Below are 24,319 nucleotides of genomic sequence, written 5' to 3'. Positions count from 1 at the left end.
TACCACTGCATCCCATCTCCAATGCAATTCTAACGAATAGATACTGGCCTCCTTTGGGAAGATGCAGTTCAAAGAAATTTTAATAGATTAAAATTAAAGCCAGGCAAAAATGGTGCATATCTCTGTAATCCCTGCACTTGGTGGAGACAGAAGTCCAGGCCACCTGAGCTGCATGAGCCTCTTTTCTCAAGAAATAAAATTTGGGAAGGAGTGGGAAAGACAGACAAATGGAGAAAGGGGATTTTTAAAAAGTGAGACTGAAATTTAAAACCAAGTCTATCCAACTCCAAAAACTATGTTTCAGTTTTGTTATGGTATCTCAACATAGTATTTTAAAACAAGACAAGTATCTATCACTTTATTCAAAAGAGATTTTGTAGGACATTTTTATTTACTACCTGCTCTATTCTATTTAATTTGTTAGACTGTATTAAGGAAAAGGTAAACAAATTTCAAGTTTGCTCAGAGCAAAACTTGATCTTCTGGCACAGCAGTTATATTTTAGATACTCTGATAAATTTTTAAGCAAAATGTGATAGGAGCATGAAGGATTATTCTTTTACTAGGGAATACTCTTAGAAAGAACAGAAGGGCCCAGTCTTAAAGATGGAAAGATTCTGACAGGCAGAGGTGAGACGAGAGGCACAGAATTCCAGGGCAGTGTAAGTCAAGGTCAAAAGAGGAAACTCATAAGTGATAAAAGGACTGATAAACACCAAGCAGATTAGTAAGCAGAAATTTGGACAATAAAGCCTGACTGCCTTTGCTGGTAAGTGGGATGTGTATATTACCCACCTAGAATTTTATATCACTTAAAAGTCTGGTTCTGCAGATGCAATGTTGATGGCTGTTTTAGGATTTGAATTTTTTAAATGGATCAAGGAATGGGAATGGATAAGTGACTTCATACTCATGCAGAGAACCCCAGTTTGGTTCCCAGAACCCATATCAGGCATCATACAACCTCCTATAACTTCAGTTCCTGAGTATCCATTGTCCTTTTCTGGCTTCTGTGGGCTCCTGCCTGCATATGGTACACATACATACACATGAAAATAAATAAATGGAGTAGGCAAAGTAGGTCAAAATGAAGGTGAAGTTTAATAAAACAACTTGTGGGAATCAATTCTCCCTCCATGTATGTTGTGGAGATTGAACTTGATCATTAGGCTGAGCAATAAAAACCCATATCCACTGAGCCATCCCACCACCCCTCATTTGTTGTTGTTGTTTACTTCTTACTTACTCACTTTACATTCTGCTCACTGCCCACCTCCTGGTCATTCCCTCCCAGAATCCTTTCCTTCACTCCCCCTCCCCTTTTCTAAGCAGGTGGGGGTCCTCTGGGTATCACCCCACCCTGGCACTTCAAGTCTCTGTGGAGTTAGGTGCTTCCTCTCCAACTGAGGCCAGACAAGGCAGGCCAGCTATAAGAATATACCCCATATTACAGGCTACAGGTTTTGGGATAGTCCCTGTTCCAGTTGTTCAGGATCCACATGAAGACTAAACTGCACATTGCTGCATATGTGTGTGGAGGCCTAGGTCCAGCCCATGTATGTTCTTTGGATGGTGGTTCAGTCTCCAAGAACCCCAAGGGTCCGGGTTAGTTGAGTCTGTTGGTCTTCCTGTGGAGTTCCTATCCCATTAGGAGCACCACCCCAGTTTTAAAACAAGATGATAATATTTTGACTTTTAAATTTAGTATTTATCATTTTACATATCCTTCCCAATTTTTTTAAAGCTACAGATTTCAAAAGCAAAGGTACAGTTAATTCTTACAAAAAGATCTGGAGCTAGACATGGTATGCCATATATCATACCTGTTATCCCAGAGTAGATACTAAGGCCAGAAGATTGCCACATGTTCAGTCATCCTATGCTACAGAACAAACACCTGTCACAACAAAACAAAAACATGCCCCAACACAAATTTTAGCCAAGCATCATTCTCTCTCCCTTTCTCTTTCATACATACAACATAAAAAACTAAAAGAGCGCTGGGCAATGGTAGCATACTCCTTTAATCCCAGCACTTGGGGGGCAGGGGCAGGCAGATTTCTGAGTTCAAGGCCAGCCTGGTCTACAGAGTAAGTTCCAGGACAGCCAGGGCTACACAGAGAAACCCTGTCTCAAAAAAAAAAAAAAGGGGCAAAGCCAAATCTATGACACACTAAATACTCAGAAATTTTGCTCTCTTTTGATATATACTGTAGTCAAGTGCCTAGATTTTAGTTTCAGCTCCACCCTGTAGACTAGGCACAGTCTCAGATCATGGTCTTTTTCATGCTTACTTTAATAAAGCACAAAAGAGAAGCTTTAAGGAAGGTTGTGTAAACAGAAGAATAATATTCATTTGTTTGCTTTAGTAGAAGGTATTTGCCAGGTCTTAGCTTTTGGTGTATAGCAATAAGCAAACATGACAAGTTCTTACACATTTGTGCCAGAAGTTCGTATACTGTGACCCCATGAGACAGATCCAGCCTGCGATTTACTTTTACAAAGCCTGAAACAAACCAAAGAGTAATCTCTCTTGATTTAAAAATTTCATGAAATACAAATTTTAGCAATACAAAGAAGGCCTTTGATCACAGTCATGTCTGTTCATTTTGTGGGGCAGAAGATGTATATAACCAGCCTTGGAGCACTTACCCTCTGCCCCCTGCAGTAGCTGTTTGCTGGCCCTGCTCTATGCTGTGTCCATTCTTTTGGAAAAACTGAGCAATAAACAGTTATATGTTTAGTGATGACAAGTTCCCTGAAGAAAAAAAGGCAGGTAAATGGACTAGAAATGAATGAGTAGAGAGGCTGTAACAGCTATAGTTTATATTAAATAAATAGCACTGAAAGAACATTTTATGGCAGTGCTGAGGATCTATGCTTGTTATGCAAGTACTCACCATTGAGCTGAAACATAGAACTTAATGACTGTGTATCCTTTAGCACAGTGGTTCTCAACCTTCCTAATGCTGTAACCTTTTTTTTTTATAAGTTTTTTTTTTAAGACTTTTATTTATTATATGCAAGTATACCATAGCTCTCTTAAGACACTCCAGGAGAGGACGTTGGATCTCATTACGGATGGTTGTGAGCCACCATGTGGTTGCTGGGATTTGAACTCAGGTCCTTTGGAAGAGCAGTCAGTGCTCTTAACCACTGAGCCATCTCTCCAGCCCTGCTGTAACCTTTAATACAGTCCCTCATGTTATGGTGACCTACCACACCGTAAAATTATTTCCATTCCTACTTCATTACTAATTTTGCTACTGTTATGAATCATAATACAAATAGCTGATATACTGACGGTCTTAGGTGACCCCTTTGTAAAAGTTGTTTAACACCCCATGGATCACAACCCACAGGTTGAGAACCACTGTTCTAGTAGCTTACTTTTGCCAAAAAAACAACAACAAAGATTGCAAGTAGTTCTGAGACAGGTTCAGAAGCTAAGTAATAGAAAATAGAGTTGAGGAAGAGGAGCCTCCTAGGTTATTGATCAGATTTTAGTATTTAATTTAGACTGGGTATATAAAGTCTTACTACTTGGAGCTAGCTTTATGGCATTGCATTCAAAGAGTGAAAAATCAGTGTAATACTTCAAAGGCTGTCAATATTCTCAGTGGTCTCAGATGCTTGGAGGTTGCTTTTTTCTAGCACATGAACCGGAATTCAATACTGGTACTTGATGTTCTTCTCGCTGTTGTTAAACACATGAGCTCTTTTCTTTAGAGAATAGAAGGGAACTTGTGGTTAGTTTTTCTCTCTCAATGTAATCTAACGTAGCAGCCTTTCATGTAAACAATTTCACATACAGAAATGAATCCTGGAGGCCAACTCTTGGTGGAGGAGGGACCATTTCACCTCCTGTGCTGTCATCAGCATCTTGACAATGCCCCATTTCACTCTTTTGCCTTCCCCGACCTTTTTTATTTTAGGTTTGTTTTATTTTATGTGTATGAGTGTTTTTGTCTCATGTAAGCACACCCCATACATACAATATCCACTAGAGACCAAAACAAGACCTCCAAGCCTCCTGAAACTGGAGAGTTACAGTCAGTTGTCTTTGAGCTGCCACATGGGTACTGGGGCCCAGACCTGGGTCCTCTGCATGAGTCTTAAGTGCTCTTAACCTCTGAGCCTTCTTTCCAGCCTCCTTCAGTTTATTTTGTTTTTGAGACAAAGTCTCACTCTGGAGTCTAGGCTGGCCTCAAACAGCAATCCTTTTACCTCAGCCTCCTGGGTGCTGGTATTAGAGTTATGAGCCACCACATATGGCAGCTTGGTTCTTTTTAATTTTAATGTCACTTGTCTTTTATTCACTGTTCTTTATTTAATACAGTACATTCCTAATTAATTTTGAGTTTTTCTTTATGTGACTGTAATCTATTGCATTAGATGTTAAATCTAAGAGATTTGAAAAAGAAAAAAACGTGATTAATTTTAAAAGAAGAAAAGCAGTAAATGTATTTTTGTTAATGTAAATAAGTTATATTTTAGCATAATTGATTAGTATTGGTGGTTTTAATAACCCTCTCCCCCAAAGGAATTACTATGAAGAGTTGCAGATTGACATTTTGCAGCTCTTTAATATCTTCAGTTTGTTCTGACATGTTACTTTGTATATATTTTTTCTTCTACCCAAAATGCCCACCCTTGTTCCTCTCATCTACTGGGTCTCTAAATCCATCTCTAATATTGATACCTGCCTTTGAAGACCAGCCCCCTTCCTGTGTACATAGGTAAAACTAATGGTTCCTTCCTTTATGCCCAGTTGTGTACTGGATGATTGTGTGAGTGTCAAATACTCAATGGAGGTGTCAATTTCTCCACTATAAGTCTGTTTATTGACACTTTTCTTCCTCTAGGCTGAGAGGTTAGGCTGGTTTCTAATTCACAGAGATCCAAATATGTCTGTCTCCCGAGTGCTGGGATTAAAGGTCTGAGCCACCCCTCCACCCCTCTCCACCAGCTCAAAGATGTGTTTTAGGTGATTCATTAATCAGCATATACTTAGGTTTGTAATATAAGCACTTTGCCTGACTGAGAAGAGGTTCACATTTCCGTGGTGTCGTGAGAAACACACTGGCAGAAGGTGATATAACAGCTAGGCTCATTTGCCACAAATAAACAATGAAAACAGGTCCATACCAGGTGTGGTAGCATGCAGGAGGCAGAAGCAGGCAGATCTCTGTGATTTTGAAGCCAGCCTGGTCTACATAGTATAATCTAGGAGAATCAGTACTGCATAGAAACCAAAAAAGGAAAACAGATTTTATTAGTCGAAAAGATTTACTAATTTCTTTTTGGTTTGTTTTTCAAGACAGGGTTTCTCTGTATAGCCCTGGCTGTCCTGGAACTCACTCTGTAGACCAGGCTGGCCTCGAACTCAGAAATCTGCCTTCCTCTGCCTCTCAAATGCTGGGATTAAAGGCGTGCGTCACCACTGCCCGGCGGTGATTTAACTTTTAAAACATTTACTTGTTTAGAGTGAATTTATATGAGTACTTGCACACACACAGAGAGGTTAGCAGACAATTTGAGGTAGTGGTTCTCAGCTTCCACCAGGTACATTCTGAATTCCAGGGATTGAATTCAGGTTGTTAGGTTTGGCATCAAGTGCCTCTACCCACTGAGCCATCTTTCTGGCTCCCATCAGGTTTGAGTAGTGTACTAGTGCACTCAGCTTCCAGCTTAGTTTCAAAAGGCTTGTGAGACTCGGTTGGTTGGTTGGTTGGTTGGTTGGTTGGTTGGTTGGGTTTTGTGTAAGAACGGCTGGAAGGCCTGAGAGAAGAGCCAGTGGGTAGAAGCACCTGAGTTCCTTCCTGGATCCAACCAACAAGGTGGCAGAAAAGAACCAACTTTGGAGGGTTTTCCTCTGACCTCCTCCACATACCTTCCATGACAAGTATGTACCTCTACATACTTACACATAAAATGGTTTAGCTTTGATGTGACCATGAAGAACTTAAAATCATATGAAATATGCTAATCTAGAAATAGGAGCTGTCTTACCTGTTAGACGATCGTCTTTTTTCTATCTCTGTGACTTTAACATCTTCATGAGTGGCACATTAAATGTTAGGGGGCTTTTGTTGTTTTTCTTCCATTGTGTGCTAGACCTAGCCTGAAGAATTCCTTTTAAGTTAGGCATTGCTCAGGCTTCCTATTGCTGTGACTAAATGAAATATACCATGACCAAAAGTAAAGTGAGAAGGAAAAAGCATTTTGCTTATACTTTCATATCACAGTTAATCACTGAAAAGAAATCAGGACAGAAATTGGGAAGCAAGAACTGGTGCAGAGGCCATGGAAGAATGCTGCTCACTGATTTGCTCTTCCTGACTTGCTCATCTTTCTTTTTTATAAAACCAGGATCACCAGCCCAGGGATGCTACCACCTACCATGGGCTAGGCCCTCCCTCATCAGTCATTAAAAAAATTAAAAAATGCCCTACAAGCTTTCCTGCAGTTTAAGGGCTAGGTGATGACTCTAACCCATGTCGGGTTGATTAAAAACTAGCCAGCACAGGCCTACTAATTATCATTATCTCCATCATTTTGTAACTATCGGGTATCTGTATGTAGATATTGTCAAATGCCAAATAGAAGCACATCTAGAGGAATTTCAGGAATAAGGCAAGAAAGACCCAGAGCACTCTTAGAGCATATTAATTGAGGGATTACTGTTTAGCTTTCCTCCATTTAGACTGAGCTATTGACAGAATCAGAATTTATTCTCAGAATATAACAGTGAGAATGAACACTGAGAATAGTGTTACATAGAGTCCATACCTGTAATCCCAGAACTCATGTGGCTGAAGCAGGAGTTCAAGGCCAGTCTGAGCTACAGACTGAGTTTGAGGCCAGACTGCACTACTTTCTATATGAGGTCCTGTCTCAGCCCCTTCTCCTCCACCCCACCCTACCTCCAAAAACAGGTAGCCTGCTGCCCTTAGGCTTACTCAAAAGATAAGGTATTCATGCAGGAAGTGGTAGCACATAATACCACTGCGATGCAGAGGCAGGTGGATCTCTGTGAGTTTGAGGCCGGCTTGATCTACATAGTGAATTCAGGAAAGCCAGGCTGTATAGAAAAAACTTGTCTTGAGGGGAGTTTTTAAAAAGGGTGGGGAGGAGGTGTTTATAACTTGATCAGAAGCAGCAAGCTTACCTACCTAGCCTTGCCCTTGAAAGAACTAGAGACGGGCTGTGGATGAAATGGACAGGAATGCTAGAAAGAGCACCAAACAGGAATAGCTGGTGTCTGTCTTTGTAGAGACAAATCACTAAAAATCAGGAAAGTGAAAACTTGGAATAGTCAAAATAACTATCTGAACAGCAAACTGGGCACAGCTGAAGAACATTTTAGCAAACTAAAAAATGGAACTGCCCAAAGCATAAAATGAAAGGTTAAATATATAAGGAAAAATGAGATGCCGGGTAGATCCTAACACTTGGAGAATGACTATAAGTAGAGCACAAAACAAGGCCGTTCCCATGTGCAGTAGGGGAAGGTGTCTCCATAGTGCTCTGTGCCTCTAATGCACAGTCGAATAGTACAAGTGGCTGCCTTGAAATTTGGTGACAATGCTTGATTTTCTTCATTATGTGGTTTGCTTTAGAATTCTAAAAACTTACTCTGACACTTCCAAAACCTACTAATTTGTTGGTTTCTAAGAAACTAACTGTTGAGTTTTGTCATCTTTTTTCTAGTAAAATTTGGGAGGATCATATGACTGCTGTTTTTGAGGAGTGGAGTGGTTCCAAGACTGGTTTCACAGTGTAGACCAAGCTGGCCTCAAACTTAAGAGACCCACTTGTGAGATCTGTTGCCCTCTTCTGGTCTCCTCAGCCTCCTGTGTTGACTATAAACCATGCCAGGAAGCTTGGTAAGGTAGAATGGTTATGAGAACCAGAGACTCGGAGACTTGGGTACACCTGCTCCCTGCCAGGTTCCTGGCCTGGAACACCTGCCACACTCCCCACATAAGGAACCGTGACCTGTGGTCCAGTAAGCCCAGAACAGAGTTCTCCACGGTAATGAGTTACTTAGAGGCCCTGAGGGTTTAGCCAATAAACTTCCCAAATATTCCTCCCTGCAACAGGTATTTAATCTTAGGTACACCTTGATAAGTTGGTATGGTAAAGTATGCATCCATTTTCCATGATGAACAGTCAAACAATTTAGAGCCATGGGCTGTCTTTTTCATAATGAATCGCCATGGGGAGCATAAAGAGGTTTGCTGGGAATTGAACTCAGACCTCTGGAAGAGCAGTCAGTGCTCTCAACCCCTGAGCCATTTCTCCAGCCCTAAGGCAAAGAATTTTAAAAAGTAACATGTAGGGTTCAATATGTCCTGAGTTCAATTCCCAGCAGCCACATGGTAGCTCACAACCATTTGTAATGGGGATCCAATGCCGCCTTCTAGTGTATCTGAAGACAGTGACAGTGTACTCATGTGCATAAAATAAATTTTTAAAAATCTTTTTAAGAAATTATTTGTCTTGTTGGCCTTTTTCTTGTAGGATGAGAGATAGATATAGTCCTTCTATATGCCCAGGCTGACCTTAAACTCAAGATCCACTTGTCTTTTAAGTGCTAGGATTAGATGATACCCGGCTATAAATAGCTGTATGTTTCTCTTCACAGTACACTTGCTATAAATTTTATTTTTCTTTAGGTCCGCATAGCCGCTAAATTCATCACCCATGCACCTCCAGGAGAGTTTAATGAAGTATTCAATGGTAAGTAAAGATTAATATTGAGCTGTCGTGAGTACTCCTTAAGCACTGTCACTATTTAGCTTTCTCCCTTTTCTTTTTAAATTTTCATTTCATTTATTTATTTAAGGGAGGGGGGCAACTTGTGAGAATCAGTTCTTTCTACCTCTACCTGGGTCCTGAGAACTAAACTCAGGTCCTCAAGCCTAGCACCAAGCTCCGAGTTAGCTCACCAGCCCTTTTTCTTTTTAAATTTTGGTCTTTTGTGGCCCAGGCTAGACTTGAACTCTTGAGTCTTAGAACATGAGCATGCACCAACACACCTAGCAGTGAGTGCTTACTCTTTCCTGATTGTTACCTGCAGGGGCCGGACTAGTCGAGGGTCCCTCAACTCTCGGGAGAAATTAGATCTGGTAATCAGGCAGGCAAGGAGTCATGACACAGACGCTGGCACTAGGGAGTGTTGAATCTAAGTGTATTTTCTCAAAATAGGCAGCAGGCTTAAATGGTCATTACAGAAGTCAAATATTTAGTTTTGCCTAACCCATCAATTAGGATATCGCTCTCAGATAAGCAAAGACTTCAGGTAGCTGTCATGTGGCTCACATCTACAGCTCCAGCCCTGGGACAGCCCTGGAGGTGCTGAAGAAGAGAGATTGCTGCAAATTCCAGTACAACCTGGACTAAAGACTGTCTAAAAACTAAAAATGAATAGAGATTTAACATAGCTTCATATTTTAAAGGAGTGACAGTAAATTGACTTCAAATTTATTACTTTTTTATTCTTCCTGTGCTTTTAGTTTTATCATGAGAGGTAAAAGCTTCAATTTTCACTGCCTTTCCTCAAGTCCTATACACAGGACATTTCCCAGGACTAGTGTGGTTGAACTTCAGATGGTACACACCTTTACTAGTGCTTGGGAGGCAGAGGTTAGAGGCAGGCAGGATTTGAGGCCAGCCTGGTTTACAGAGTTCCAGGACATCCAGGGCTACTTAAAGAAACCCTGTCTCAGAAAACAAAACAAACAAATTCAGATTCACCCAGAAATGGTGGCCCGCACCTGTAATCTCAGTACCCAGGAGGCTAAAGGAGGAGAATTCCTCTTATTCTGGCCAGACTAAGGTATAGAATGAACCTTTGTTTAAAAAACAAAAATCAGAAAAAATTATTAAATTTACAGACTGACCTTTATCATCCCCTCAAGACTTTCATCTATTCCATAGAATATTGGGTAGGCGTGGTGATACATACTTGTAATCCCAGCACTTGAGGGATTACAGAATCAGGAAAACCTCAACTACATAGTGAGACCTGGTCTCAAAACTAAAAAAAGAGACCTTGGTTTTCAGATAGTTTATCTGTGCCAGGTGTGGTGGTGTACACCCATAAACCCAGCATTTGGGAGGTAGAAACAGGAGGATCAAAAGCTCAAAGTCCTGCTTGGCATGGTGGCATCTGTCTTTAATCCCAGCACTCAGGAGGCAGAAGCAGATGGATCTCTGTGAGTTCGATTGTAGCCTAGGCCAGACAGCAAGTTCCAGGACAGCCAAGGAAGAGAAAAATGAAAGAAAGAAAAAAAGTTGTCTTGGCCAGCTCAGAGACTCTTGCCTCAGACAAATTAGGAAAAATGTCCTTAATGTAGCTCAGGTGGTAGAGGGCCTACTTAGCATGCACGAACAGATTTAGTCCCTACCATGACATAAACTGGGCATGATGATCAAGGTCACTGTAGCTGCTACATGAAGGGAGTTTCAAGCAACCTGAGTTTGAGATCCTGTCAAGAAAGGGTGACAGGGGAGCGGGAAGAGAGATGAATAACTTCCTTGAGAATTTTTGTTGGGTTATTATAGCAGACAATTCTGTAGGAACCTATAAGCATTACTGGCCACCGCTCAGTACCATATTTAGAGTTTCCACACATGGATTATAACTGGAGTCATCTTTCAAGCCCCGAATTTTCTTCTAGAAATGGGCTAAAATTTCTTGAGTTTGTTCTGTACTCAATATTCCAATGCTTTCCTCCTCAGATGTCCGGCTACTGCTTAATAATGACAATCTTCTCAGGGAAGGGGCAGCACAGTAAGTACCTCTTAAGTCTGCGGTTGGGAGGAGAGTGCGTGTGCAAGGTGCTCAGTATGGCTCAGCACTGCAAACCAACAATCACACTTCATCCCACTGAGTGCTGCTCTAATAGTGGATAAGCTGCTGATAGTAAAATAAAGCAGTTAATCTCTGTTTTTCTGTTATAGCTATGACCATGTATTTGAGGGAATAGACTCTTAAAAGAATGTGGTTTGTTTGTTTCTCCGTGGTCAACAGTGTTTAGTCCATAGTCAATGGCCATATTGATTCTGGCCCAGGGTAACATAGACCATCATGATGTCACAAACATGTGACAGAGATTTCTTGCCTAATGGCAAACCGGCAGGCAGGGCTTGGGACAAGATACAACCCCAAGGACAAACCCTAGTAACCTACCTTTATCAGGTAGGGCCTATCTCCTCAAGTTTCTAGAACCTTCTAAAATCATTGCTAGCTGGGGACCAAGGCCTTCAAAACCAAACCAAAACAGTCAGTCTCTTTAGGTATAGAAAACTGTTTTAAGAGCTATTGCCTAGGAAATAATTGAGAACCTACTTCATATCCAAACCATAAGGCTTGCTTATTTTTCCTTTCTCTTTCTTCTTTTTAAATTTTAGTTTTAGTAAAAGAAATATGTTCCCCCTAAAATATTGGCTTCCTTAAAACTTAATATAGCTTTAAAACAGAATTTCTGTAGTTCATATGGAATTTTTTAGTTTAAGGAGCCAGGGTCTTATTATATAAGTGAAACTAACCTGTAGACCAGGCTGGCCTCAAACTTGGTCTCAAAGCAATCTTGCCTCTGCCTCTGTCCTTGGCTCTTCTCCCCCCCAATGTCCCCACCACATCCCACTTCTGTCTCTGTTATGCTAAGATTACAGGTGTGTGCCACCATGCCTAGACATAGTATGAAATTTTTTAAAGCTGCTACTTATAGAAATACTAGCCAGCTAACAAAGAGTGATGAAGCTTCTAGAATAATAGAACTAATTACAGGATAAAGTCATGATTATTTTTCCTGTGTTTGCTATAATCCTCACACTTAAGCTAACCAAGAGGATCAGGAGCTCAAGGCCAGCCTCATCTACATAGCAAGTTCTAGGCAAACAAGATAAGTGAAATATCGTCACACACAAAAAAATGCTATTTTCATTCCTCTTTGTCCTCAAAAACATATAGCTTGTTGGTTTGCAGCTCTGTTTTGTTTGTTGTTAATTCTTCTAGAATCAATGTAAACAGTGTGACTTTCAAGAGCCCCTGTTATCTGGCTTTGTCAGTACTCTGTTCTTATCAGTTACTGTCTACCCCACTGCCCAGAGTGTCTCTGTAAAGAGGAAACCTGAATTGGGTATTGCTGAAAAGAGTGAACTGTGGAGGGCAAGAATTTGTAGATGTAAAGCACTTAACTATCATTAAATTTTTCTGGTATGTTATATAATCTGTTTGAATTTTGGATGTGAAAAGTATATTAACGGTTGTTCCCTAGTAACCAGTCATCTGCCCTGCCTATGCTGCATTTGTGACTAGACTGTCAAAGTAGGATTTCTAGACCATCACTGTGATTCTCATCTTGAATGATTCTCTAGTTATAATTATTGAGCAAACTAAGGAACACATTGAAGATAGATACTCTGTATATCTTCTTGACAAATTACCACTGATACTAGGATAAAATGCCCTGAAAAGTAATTGGAGGCAACCATGGTAGTGCAGTTGTGTAATCCCAGTATTTGGTAGGTAAAACAGGATGATTAACATGTGTTCAAGGCTAGCCTAGGCTACAGGATGAAAACAATGGTTCTCATCCTTCCTACTGCTGCAACCCCTTAATATAGTTCATTACTACTTCCTAACAAGAATTTTGCTAATGTTTTGAATCATAATGCAAATTTCTTTTTTTTTCCATTCTCCCTCCCATAATGTAAATTTCTGATATGTAGATGGTCTTTGGTGATCCCTGTGAAAGGGCCATTACACAAACACGCACACATGCACTCACGCACACATGCACACACGTTGGTTCCCAAAAGGGATCATGACTCACAGGTTGAAAAATCTGCTCTAACTCAAATGTCCTGATTTCCAATTAGGAATGATAATGTCAATACAGAGTTCAGATGCTTCAGCTGTTTCAATTACTCCCACAGACACTAAAGCTCTATGTGTGTATGTATGAGAGAGTGTGTGTATGTTTATTTGCCTGTGTGTATGTATATTCAAACTCTTTCAGATTTCTTAGAGAGCCTACTTATTAAAGAAGTTTGTTTATTTTTTCCCTGAGCCCAAGTATTTAAATTTTTTATAGGGATAAAAAATTCTTTTTTATCTGAGCTGTGATGGTGCACACCTTTAATTCCAGCACTAGGGAGGCAGGGCCAGAGGCAGATAGAGCTCTGAGTTTGAAGCCAGCCTGTTCTACAGAATGAGTTCCAGGACCGCCAAGGTTGCACAGAGAAGCCCCATCTAGAAAAAAGAAAGGAAGAGAAGTTCATTTGATTTCTGTAATGACATGCTCTGGACCAGACTCTTGCTGGTGCCTAGGACATGCTCTTACCATGGTGCTCGCCATCATTATTGCTTCCTGTAGAAGCTGAAGGAGGCTTTGTTATAGCTGAGTAAAGATAATACATTACATCAGCCTAGGATTTACTTTCTTTTTTATATTTTGGTGCCAGTTCTAACCACAGTATCATTCTCTGATAGTGCCTAACACTTGTAGTATAAGTAGGATGTTAAAGGTCCCATAAAGAGTGAGTGTCATTTTGAATGAAATTGTTAAATTAAATAGAAAATGATGTGGTAAGACTTAAGGTTTAGAATAGTTACCAGTTATGTATTCTAATAACTTTATGGTTATACTTCTCATAAAACTGCGTGCATTGGAGATGAAGTGTCAGAGAAGGAAGAGTTAACGGATGGCTCCCAAGTGTTTGGGTTAAAGTAGCTGATAATGTGGAGATATTATTTACTTTTTCAATTCTTCTTTTAAATAGTGCATTTGCCCAGTATAACATGGATCAGTTCACACCTGTGAAGATAGAAGGCTACGATGACCAGGTAATGACTACCTATTCTATAGTCTGTGCTTGGCAGGCCATAGAGAATTGACTTTTGTGTAAAAGTCAAAGCACATAGCAAATTGGCTATTAATATATTTATGTCTTTGATTTTTAAAGTAGTCTACATATTAAAAAAATTCTTCTTTCTGGTAATACTAGGTGGGCTTACCACCACCATACCTCCCCATAGGAAAAAAGAGTGCCACTGACTTGACATGTAGCTCAGTCATAGCTATGTATATGTAACCTTGGGTTCCAGAGAAGTACAGAGGAAGTCTAACAGAAACACCGGAGACATTAATTAGGATTAGCCTAAGTTACTCAAGGAATCTGCTAGTTAGGAGATTGGAACGAGAAAAAGATTTCATTGAGTACCATGTAGCTGTATTACTTAACTGCTCACAATAATACAGTGGCCCTGAAAAGTTTCATAAAGTGTGTGAAAATGAATACATGAAAGTTGGTGTTATAGCTTGGAATATATACACATGAATAACACATTAGATAGGAATCAAAATATAAAGGGTATTGTTGGGAACAGGAGACATTGCTTTATCTTTATGAGAATAAAAATGATATATGGTTTAAAAGTCAATGTGTAAAAGAAATTAAAAGTTAATTTTCTTAGAATATTTATTATTTCTCTTTGCAAGACATGATAAGAATTGTCTTTTTTATCAAACTACTTTTATTTGTAATTCTTCTCTGGAAGGTCTTAATTACAGAGCATGGTGACCTTGGTAACAGCAGATTTTTAGATCCAAGAAACAAAATTTCCTTTAAGTTTGATCATTTACGGAAAGAAGCAAGTGACCCGCAGCCAGAGGATGTGGACGGAGGCTTGAAGTCTTGGAGGGAATCGTGTGACAGTGCTCTAAGAGCCTATGTGAAAGATCATTATTCCAACGGCTTCTGCACTGTTAAGTATCTGCCTGTTCTCAGAGAACTGTTTGAAGTTACTTTTCTTACATTTACTTTATCCTTTTGAACCTTTGGCCCACCAGACTTCTTTTCTCTTGGTTATTGTCATCTCCAGATTTTATTCCTTAAATAATTTCTAAAGCAACATAAGCATTAGAAATTTTCTTTTTTAAAGATTTACTTTTATTGCTTTTTAATTATTTATGAGTGGAGGCAGAGGTTGCATGTAAGCACAGGTGCCCCCGGAAGTTAGAGACATTTGATCCCCTGAAAATGTACTTAAAGATATTTAAGCCACTTGACATGGATTCTGCGGTTTGAATCCAGGTTCTCTGCTAAAGTTGTACATGTTCCTAATTACTGAGCCATTTCTCCAGCCCTAGAAAATTTCTTTTTAAAATCTCAGTGCATAACAGTTTAAAATATCTATATGTTGTATTTTGTATTTCTCTTATTTACTCACAATAAACTACCTCTACCCATCAAAAAGTTATTAAAGCCAGGTTTGATGATATACTTGTAATCTTAAAACATTTGGAAAGTAGGAGCAGGGGCATCAAGGGTTCAAGGTCATTGTCTACAGAGAGTTAGAGGGCAGCCTGGTCTGTGAGGTGTCTGCTGAGAGTGGGGAGTGGGTGGTGGGATTTATAGTTGATTGTATCATGCTTAGCTTTATTGTGTTTTAGCCATTTATTTATTTATTTATTTATTTATTTATTTATTTATTTATTTTAAGTAAAACTGAACATAGAGATTGGCACATGCTAGGCAAACATTCTGCCACTTACCTGTATCCCCAATTGTCATTACAGTTTTTGTTTTGAAACAGGGTCCTAAGTTGCCCAGGCTATCCTTGAAACTTATTCTATAGTCTAGGTTTAGTCTTTCTGTCTAAGAAACTCCAAGAAGCTGGGAATCCAGGCTTGCACCAAACCTGCCTGCATTTTTAACTTTTTAGCTGATAAATAAAATTGTACATTTATAGGATATATAACATGATGTTTTGAAATATACTTTGTGGCATGACCAAGGTGAATGTAGAAACTTGGACTATATTAACTTTCCTCCTGGTTTTTTGGTTGGTTGGTTGGTTGGTTGGTTGGTTGGTTGGTTGGTTGATTGGTTGGTTGATTAGTTCGCCATATGTAGGATGCCGTCCCGCAGCTCCTACTTGCGTGGGGTTCCACGAACCGAGGATTTGGAGACCTGCAATGGGTGGCAGAGAAAAGAGACACGACGCCAGGAGAAGGTTCTCATCAAGGCGTAACTTTACTTAGTGAACACGGAGTATATATACTTAGATAAGCACAGGCATGCATATTACATTCAGGTGAGAACAGACATTCGGCAGGATCAAAGCTAAAACTCTAACACAAAGGATTCCAGGACAGGATAGAGAGATCAAAGGTTCACGGCTTCCTAGGGAACTGGTCTCTGGTTCCGATTCAATATACATAGGCTCCAAACCCCCATCGAGTTGAGTCTCTGGTTTCGGTTTCAGTGGGCACAGCAGGGCTCCCACAGTTAGTTAGATGGGGCCTCAGTCTGTGACCTAGTCTGGCCTTGAACTTGAGATGATCCTTTCCTAAGACTGTATGCTGTGTACTGGTATTTCAAGCTTCATTCACCACACCTGGCGAGAGGGAGTGGGAGAGTGAGTGAGTGTGTGTGTGTGTGTGTGCGTGCGCACATATGCAATCTACTCAGCAGTCTTCAAATATACAGGACATAGTTACTAGTTAGACTAGACTTTTTTTTCTTTTCTTTTGTTTTTTCGAGACAGGGTTTCTCTGTGTAGCCCTGGCTATCCTGGAACTCACTCTGTAGACCAGGCTGGCCTCGAACTCAGACATCTACCTGCCTCTGCCTCCCAAGTTCTGGAATTAAAGGCGTGCGCCACTACCGCCCGGCACTAGTTAGACTTTTAAACCTGTAGTGATGAAGAGTTTAATAGGGATGTAGTTAATTAAGAACACTATGAATTCTTGAGTGGTTTAAATCCTAACCCAGTCACTTAACTAGTTGTGTGGCCTTAGGTTACCTAGCATCTCTGTGCTTCAGTCTCCTCATTTATATAATAAAACATAGTGTTATTGTGAGGATTCAGTAAGTTAATGAAAGATGTTAGGACCGTGTCTGGAACAATGTAAACTATACATAAGTGGAAGGTGCCATGCTTACATGTTTTACCTTTTCTAAATAATAGAGGAAACTCATCATTCATTGTAGTTAAGTATAGATTTCCTTTTCAAACATTCTTCAGGAAAAGAGACAATACATTCTCTCTTAGAAATCAGCTGGCCAATCTAAAGAGCATTATTTCAATTCAAAGTTTATCCACATTTTTATTTGTTTCTTTTTGAGATGGGGTCTCACTATGCAGCTTTAACTGGGCTGGAACTCACTCTATAGACTAGGCTGATCTCAGATTCAGAGATCTTACCTGCTTCTGCCTCCTGAATGCTGGGATTAAAATATGCAACTCTGCCTGGCAGTTTACCTAAGAACCCTATTGAGACCTTTTTTTCAGTTTTTTGTTTTTTTGGTTTTTTTTTAGTTACAGAAGGTGATAAAATTGCCCTAATGCAGCCTACAGTATCCTAGTAACCTTCATCCTTAGCATCCTTAGAAGCCCCTAATTTTATGTCACTTGGTATCATGTTTTCCAAATAATATATTCCAGACATTTTGTATTATCAGTGAGCATCTAATCTCCTACATATAATTAGAATTGAGACTGACTGAAATTTTATTCTTGTTTCTCCATACTTAGAAACCTTATTCTTCCTTCCACTATATTTTTTTGATTATTTTATTTGTTTACATTTCAAATGTTGTCCTCCTCCCCTGTTTCCCTTCTGCAAGCACCCTGTTCCATCCCCCCTCTCTTTCTATTATACTTGAATCTGAGGCAGAAGGATCCATATTCTTGATTGTATACTGTCTTGTATCTTTAGGGTGGCTTTGTTTACTTTATTTTCCATTCTGATGTGTTCCCTATTACTTAGGCATAAGCACTTGTTTTTGTTTTTAAAGCAGTCTCATGTTGGCTTCCTACTATCTATCCTGTCTCTACTTCCTACATGCTGGGATTAAAAGCATGTGCCACCATGCCTAAGTTAGAGGTAGTTCTCTCTCTCCTACCTTTAAAGGGAAGTAAAGCTGTGTCGATCACATTAATTCCTGTAAATTATTTCTGTTTCTTTAACAGAAGTTTCCTCTTTGTACCTCTTGTTTCTTCCTTTTCTCTGCTTTCTCCTTCCCCTAGGTTTGCACCTGTGCCCCACCAGAAAATCAAGTACATTGTTCCCTGTTAGTGTATTTATTCACTAGCAGTGCAAGTCTGAACCTTTTGACATTTTACTGTCTTTGCCACTCTATATAAATAATGAGCCATCATTGTCTTCTGGGTCCTTAATTTCTTTCTCTTTTTTTTTGGGGGGGGGGGGTTGGGGTTTTTTTGTTTGTTTGTTTTTTGAGACAGGGTTTCTCTGTGTAGCTCTGGCTGTTCTGGAACTCACTCTGTAGACCAGGCTGGCCTCGAACTCAGAAATCTGCCTGCCTCTGCCTCCCAAGTGCTGGGATTAAAGGCGTACACCACCACCGCCCGACTGGGTCCTTAATTTCTATATGGCATTTCACACTAAGCCCAGCCACCTGCCTCTATAATAATTTTGCTTAAGTTGCTTTGTCAACACCCATCAATTCTAGTTACTCTATAGCTGTTGCTTTCTTTTCCTCCACATTTTGAATTTAGGCACTCTCCAAAGTTGTATTTCTCTATCTAGCCAGATATCTGGGCTCATGGCTGTAATTCTAGCAATTGATAGCTTGAAGAAAGAGGATTGGTGTAGGTTTGAGGCCCAGTTTAGCCTACATAGTAAGTTCCAGGCGAGGGTGAGCAACAGAATATGAGGCACTGTCTCAAAAAAACCAAGACAGGGCTGGAGAGATGGCTCAACAGTTAAGGGCACTTCCCTTGACTGCTCTTCCAGAGGTCCTGAGTTCAAGGTGGCTCACAACCATCCGTAAAGAGATCTGACACCCTCTTCTGATGTGTCTGAAGACAGCTACAGAGTACTTACATATAATAATAAGTAAATCTTTAAAAAAAAAAAAAAAAAACCCAAGACAACAAAAGCGACAGAGTGTATAGTGCAGTTAGTATAGACAAAGCCTGAGCATGTGACTCACACCTAGATTCTCAGCACTTACAGTGTGGAGGCAGGAGGATTGCCAGGCTGGGCTACAGAATGAGACCCTATCAAAGGGAAAATACACTACAAATGCATTTGAGACTCTAAAGCACCATTTGTTTTCTTTGGTGATTTCATTTTCATTCACATCCCCACTTCTACCCTGAGAGTTGGTACTTCTGAGTGCTAATTAGACTTCCCATCTGGCTGATGGCACCACGTTGGTCCACACCATTCGGGTGTAGAAATATTTTGACTTCTTTTTCTTTTTACCCTTGGATTGTGACATACAGCTAGACTTCTGTCTTAGTTATGGTTACCACTGCTATGATGAAACTCCATGACTAAGGCAAGGTTAGCGGGAAGGTTTTGTTTATGCTTCTGCACCACAATCTGTTATTAATGGAAGTCAGAGCTGGGACTCTCACAGGGCAGGAGCCTTGGGGCAGGAGCTGGTACAGAGACCATGGAGCATGCTGCTTACTAGCTTGCTCCCTGTGGGTTGCTTATAGAATCTAAGACCACCACCCACCATGGGCGGGGCCTCCCCCATCAATAAGAATTACTGAATTCTAATTAAGAAAGTATTCAAAGGCTTGCCTACAGACAAATCTTTGGAGACATTTTCTCAGTTGTAGTTCCTTCCTCTCAAATGACTTTAGCTTGTGTTAAGTTGATATAAAACTAGCACAACTTTTTTTGCATTCTGCATAATATCCCCTCCTTCCATTCTCATTCACAGTGCCCTAGACTTTTGCCTAGGTTAATTTGTAGCCTCCTAACTGACCTCCAGCTTTTTTTCCATTTTATCTTCTGTACCAGTATTACTAGAAATAACCGTTCTGGTCCTGTTTTGTTGTCTCTTGTAAATAGAATACAGTCTAAACTTTTTATCTGCTATTTAATACATGGCCTACTTTTTTCTTTTTCTTTTTCTTTTTCTTTTTTTTTTTTTTTTTTTTTTTTTTTTTTTTTTTTTTTTTTGTCTCCCACTAGAAGATCTCACCCAACTCCAATAACATGGCAGGACCAATTGACAGATAGTTAGCACATCCTTGTTTTCTTGCCTGAGCTGTTAACTTGACTTTAGCTTCAGTTTCTCCCTGTCAGATCTGTGCATGTTTTGTAAGGCCCAGCCTAACTGGTATCTCGCTTACAGTATGATAAGCCAGAAGCTGTAGCCTCCTGACATTCATTGTAACTCATTTCTGCATTGTGTTCACATCCCAAGAAGGATGTTTTTATAAGCCTGTTTATTAGCCTCTGACACTTAGCCCCCTTCAAGGTTTTCCATTTAGCGCACTGCTTCTGTACAGTTTCTTTTGTTTAGTTGGTTTTTTGTTTTGTTTTTGTTTTTGTTTTTGTTGAAACTGGGTTTCTTTGTATAGCCCTGGCTGTCCTGGAACTCACTCTGTAGACCAGGCTGGCCTCGAACCCAGAAATCTGCCTGCCTCTGCCTCCCAAGTGCTGGGATTAAAGGCATGCGCCACCACTGCCAATCTTTACAGTATCTTAAGAGTAAATATGTTTTTCATGTCTAACTGTTTTCTCCCCAACAATAGGTTTATGCTAAAACTATAGATGGGCAACAGACCATTATTGCATGTATTGAAAGCCACCAGTTTCAACCCAAAAACTTTTGGTAAGAAATAGATGTTCTCTTCTATTTTTATCTAATTTATATTGAAAAGAAACCAGTGACTGACGTTTTGTTTTAAAACTAACTTGGGATAGATTATTTGATTTAGAGACTTTAGTTCTCCATCTATAAATTGGAGGACTTAGATGTTGTTTAGATTCCTTCCATTTCTAAAACTTTTGTAATTGTACCCTTTTGTCATACCAAATGAGAATGTGTGATTTGCACAGTATGCAGCTGGGAGTCTTAGATTTCCTTGGGGTTATCCATTCTTGGAGCTGATTGTACAGTATGGTGTTTCCAAGCAGTCTCCTCTGATAGAAGAGCCTCCTGTGGTCAGAATAGATGAGCCTGTACTTCAGAAGGGCAAAGGGGAAATAGAGTCCACAGACTTAAGAAAGGCTTGTTTATGACCATCCACCTAGATCCCAGCTTTTATGTAGTGATGATCTTGACATCACATCAAGGCTAGCTCCCACCAACACAATTGGAAACATCTGTGTCTGGTCACTTCTTTCCTGTGCTGCTAATTGTGCAGTATTCTGTGTGTTTTTATAGGAATGGTCGCTGGAGGTCAGAGTGGAAGTTCACCATCACACCACCTTCAGCCCAGGTGGTTGGAGTGCTCAAGATTCAGGTAAGAGTACAGTGTATTTATAGATGGTGTTTAAAATGTCATGTGTTAAAATAGAGGTGCCATTTGCTCTTTGTTTTGATATTAGAAATAAAGACTAGTAGAGCACTTCCCTACCATGACTAGGGATCAAAAGAAATTAAAAATAAAAAGAACTGTGACAGAAGTTAGAACTAGTCACATATTCTTGTGTTGTTGTGGGTTTGGGGTTTTGGGGTTGTTTTGTTTTCATTTTCGAGGTAGACTTTCACTCTGTAGCCAATGCTGACCTAGAATCTACTGTATAGTCCACACTGACAGCAATCCTCTTGCTCCAACTGCCTACTTATTACCACCATGCCTGCCTCTTCTATCTTAGCACTAAACACATGTCTTGGCTTGCATAGTAGGTCAGTGACAAGGTGTTTGTTTAACATGTGTGAAGCCCTATGCTTGATCCCTAGGACTAGACAAAAAAAAAGTTTCTGTTGATCTTCAGCCGCAGGTCTACTAAGGGAGCAGAGGCAACATGGTAGGCTTGATGAAGAAATAAGCAGTTTGACACACATTTACTGAAATGTGTGTCAGTGGTAAAGACTGTGTGGGCTAATAAAACAACACTCTGGTTGGTAATTTATAAACAGCAAGTTTATTGTTCCCACTTGGATTAGTTGCTCTTTTGTTGACACAGTACACCACCATACCCATAGGCACTTTACAAAAGAAAGTTTAATGTGTTTATGGTTCCAGTGGAGTAACAGTCAGTAATGGCAGAGAGGCATGGTAGCAAGTGGCTCGGTTGGAGCAGGAAGCTTAGAGATCACATTCTCAACCTCAGGCAAAAAGCAGAAAGAGCAAACTGAAGAAAGTAGGAAGAAGCTGTGAACTCTAGAGCCTGCCCGACCCAAGTGATATGCTTTCTATATCTTGATTCTCTTGCTGAATTTTGGAAGGACACCAGCGTTCATAGCACTAGATGAAGAAAATGACATTATCTGAACTTCTTTCCCATCACCTCTAGTAGAATAAAGTTTGAATTCTTAATTTGGCTTAGAAGGTCTTTGCTCCTCTCATCATCTAGCTTCAACTTAGTAGCAGGGTTGTCTGACACTCATTTGACATCTATTTATAGAGTGCGCTCTTTGTCCTTCCCTCGTAGATATGTGTAAGGGTGTCAGATCCCCTATAACTAGAGTTACAGACAGTTGTGAGCTGCTGGGAATGTAGGTGCTGGGAATTGAACCCAGGTTCTCTGGAAAGGCAGCCAGTGCTCTTAACTGCTGAGCCATCTCTCCAGACCCCTGCAGCAAATGTTCTTAACCACTGAGCCATCTCTCCATCTCCTTATTTTTGTAATTTACTATTAAGGTGGAGATGCATCTCAGATGTTAGGGACTAGGATCTATTAAGAGTCCTTGATTTTCATAGAGAAAAACTATTGCTCAACGATTTTTATATTGATTATTTTGATACTGTTAGAGTAGGATCTTGTCACTTAAGGGACAGTGTAGGATTGCCTGAAGTTCTTGGCCAACCAAAACTACCTATCAAGACTGTCTGAGGGGCTAGAGAGGTGGCTCAGCAGTTAAGAGTACTGACTGCTCTTCTAGGGGTCCTGCATTTAGTTACCATCTGCAGTGGGATCTGATGCCCTCTTCTGGTGGGCAAGAAGGCAGCTACAGTGTTTATTTACATGTGTGTGTGTGTGTGTGTGTACATATATATATATAATGATCTTTATAAATAAATAATTCTTAAAAAAAAAAGACTGTCTGAAAGAGAAGCAGAATGTCAGTTGTGTTTGTATGTATGTGCAGCCCAGTATCCATAGTGAAGCAAGCATACATTTGCTAAACTTAGTAATCCATTTTCCTCTGCTAAAGAGAGATTTCTTAAATTTATTAAGTGAATTTTTCTATCATTGTGAATTGTCTATCATTGTGAATTATTAAGTGTTTGTTTAGAGTAAAAATGGCCTCAAGGATGGCTTGTGCCCTCGGCACTATGTTTCTGTATAAAGTATATACATGACCTTTCTCAAATATTATCTCTTACAGGTTCATTATTATGAAGATGGTAATGTTCAGTTGGTTAGTCATAAAGATGTGCAGGACTCAGTAACTGTTTCTGTGAGTATGCAGTGGTCTGAGATGTCAGCCTTACTTGTCTTTTCCTAAAAAATTAGCTTTGCACGTGACAGAGAAAAGATGCAGACAGGTGGTGCATGCCTTTAATCCCAGCACTTGGGAGGCAGAGGCAGGCGGATTTCTGAGTTCGAGGCCAGTCTGGTCTACAGAGTGAGTTCCAGGACAGCCAAGACTACACAGAGAAACCCTGTCTCAAAAAACCAAAAAAAAAAAAAAAAACCCCACAAAGATGCAAATGTTAACAGTTTCTATTTGTGCTTCTTACTACCAGATGTTTGTATTGGTTTAAAGTCTTTGACTAAAGGTAGTTGTCATGTCTTAAAAGAACCTTCTTTGGTTTTTTTTTTGGTGGGGGGGTTGTTTGAGACAGCATTTTATAAATCCTAGGTTGTCTCTGAACTTGTTTTGTAGCCATTGATGACCTTAACTCCTATTCTTTCTGCTTTTACCTCTCTACTGCTGGGATTAAGGTTATTCACTACTACACCCAGTTTGTACCGTCCTGGGAGTGGAACCTAGGGCCTTATGTTACTAGCCAAGCACTCTACCATCTGCACTGTATCCCTAGTTCTATGTCAATGTTTTATTTATTTATGGCATGAGATGATACGTAGCCAAGGATAAGCTTGGATTCCTTGTCTTCCTGCCTCTACCTCCTTAGTTCTGGGATCTCAAGTATATGTCACCATGCCCTGCTCGAAGAAACATGTATTCTTTGTTCTTCTTGCTTTCTCCTTTTTGTAAAAGAATTATTTATTTTATGTTTATGAGTACATTGTAGCTATCTTCAGACACACCAGAAGAGGGCATCAGATCTCATTACAGATGATTGTGAGCCACCATGTGCTTACTAAGAATTGAACTCAGGACCTCTGGAAGAGCAGTCAGTGCTCTTAACCGTTGAGCCCCTGCTTTTTCTTTCTTTTTTTTTTTGGTTTTT

General features: G+C 40.0%; 1 protein-coding gene across 1 annotated transcript in view; it reads left to right on the top strand.

The window, feature by feature from the left end:
* Capza1 (capping actin protein of muscle Z-line subunit alpha 1) overlaps positions 1-24,319 on the top strand; it is a 42,304-nt gene that overhangs the window by 12,941 nt on the left and 5,044 nt on the right. Inside the window, exons 2-8 of the mRNA XM_031375075.1 lie at positions 8,682-8,745; positions 10,750-10,801; positions 13,798-13,861; positions 14,576-14,782; positions 20,543-20,622; positions 21,178-21,256; positions 23,290-23,361. Of these exons, the coding sequence (XP_031230935.1) occupies positions 8,682-8,745; positions 10,750-10,801; positions 13,798-13,861; positions 14,576-14,782; positions 20,543-20,622; positions 21,178-21,256; positions 23,290-23,361 (618 nt within the window). The remainder of the gene's footprint in view (positions 1-8,681; positions 8,746-10,749; positions 10,802-13,797; positions 13,862-14,575; positions 14,783-20,542; positions 20,623-21,177; positions 21,257-23,289; positions 23,362-24,319) is intronic.

The sequence above is a fragment of the Mastomys coucha genome, unplaced genomic scaffold, assembly GCF_008632895.1.
Source record: "Mastomys coucha isolate ucsf_1 unplaced genomic scaffold, UCSF_Mcou_1 pScaffold16, whole genome shotgun sequence".
Taxonomy (NCBI): domain Eukaryota; kingdom Metazoa; phylum Chordata; class Mammalia; order Rodentia; family Muridae; genus Mastomys; species Mastomys coucha.
Note: the sequence above shows the minus strand (reverse complement) of the source record. Positions and strands in the feature narration are given on the sequence as shown.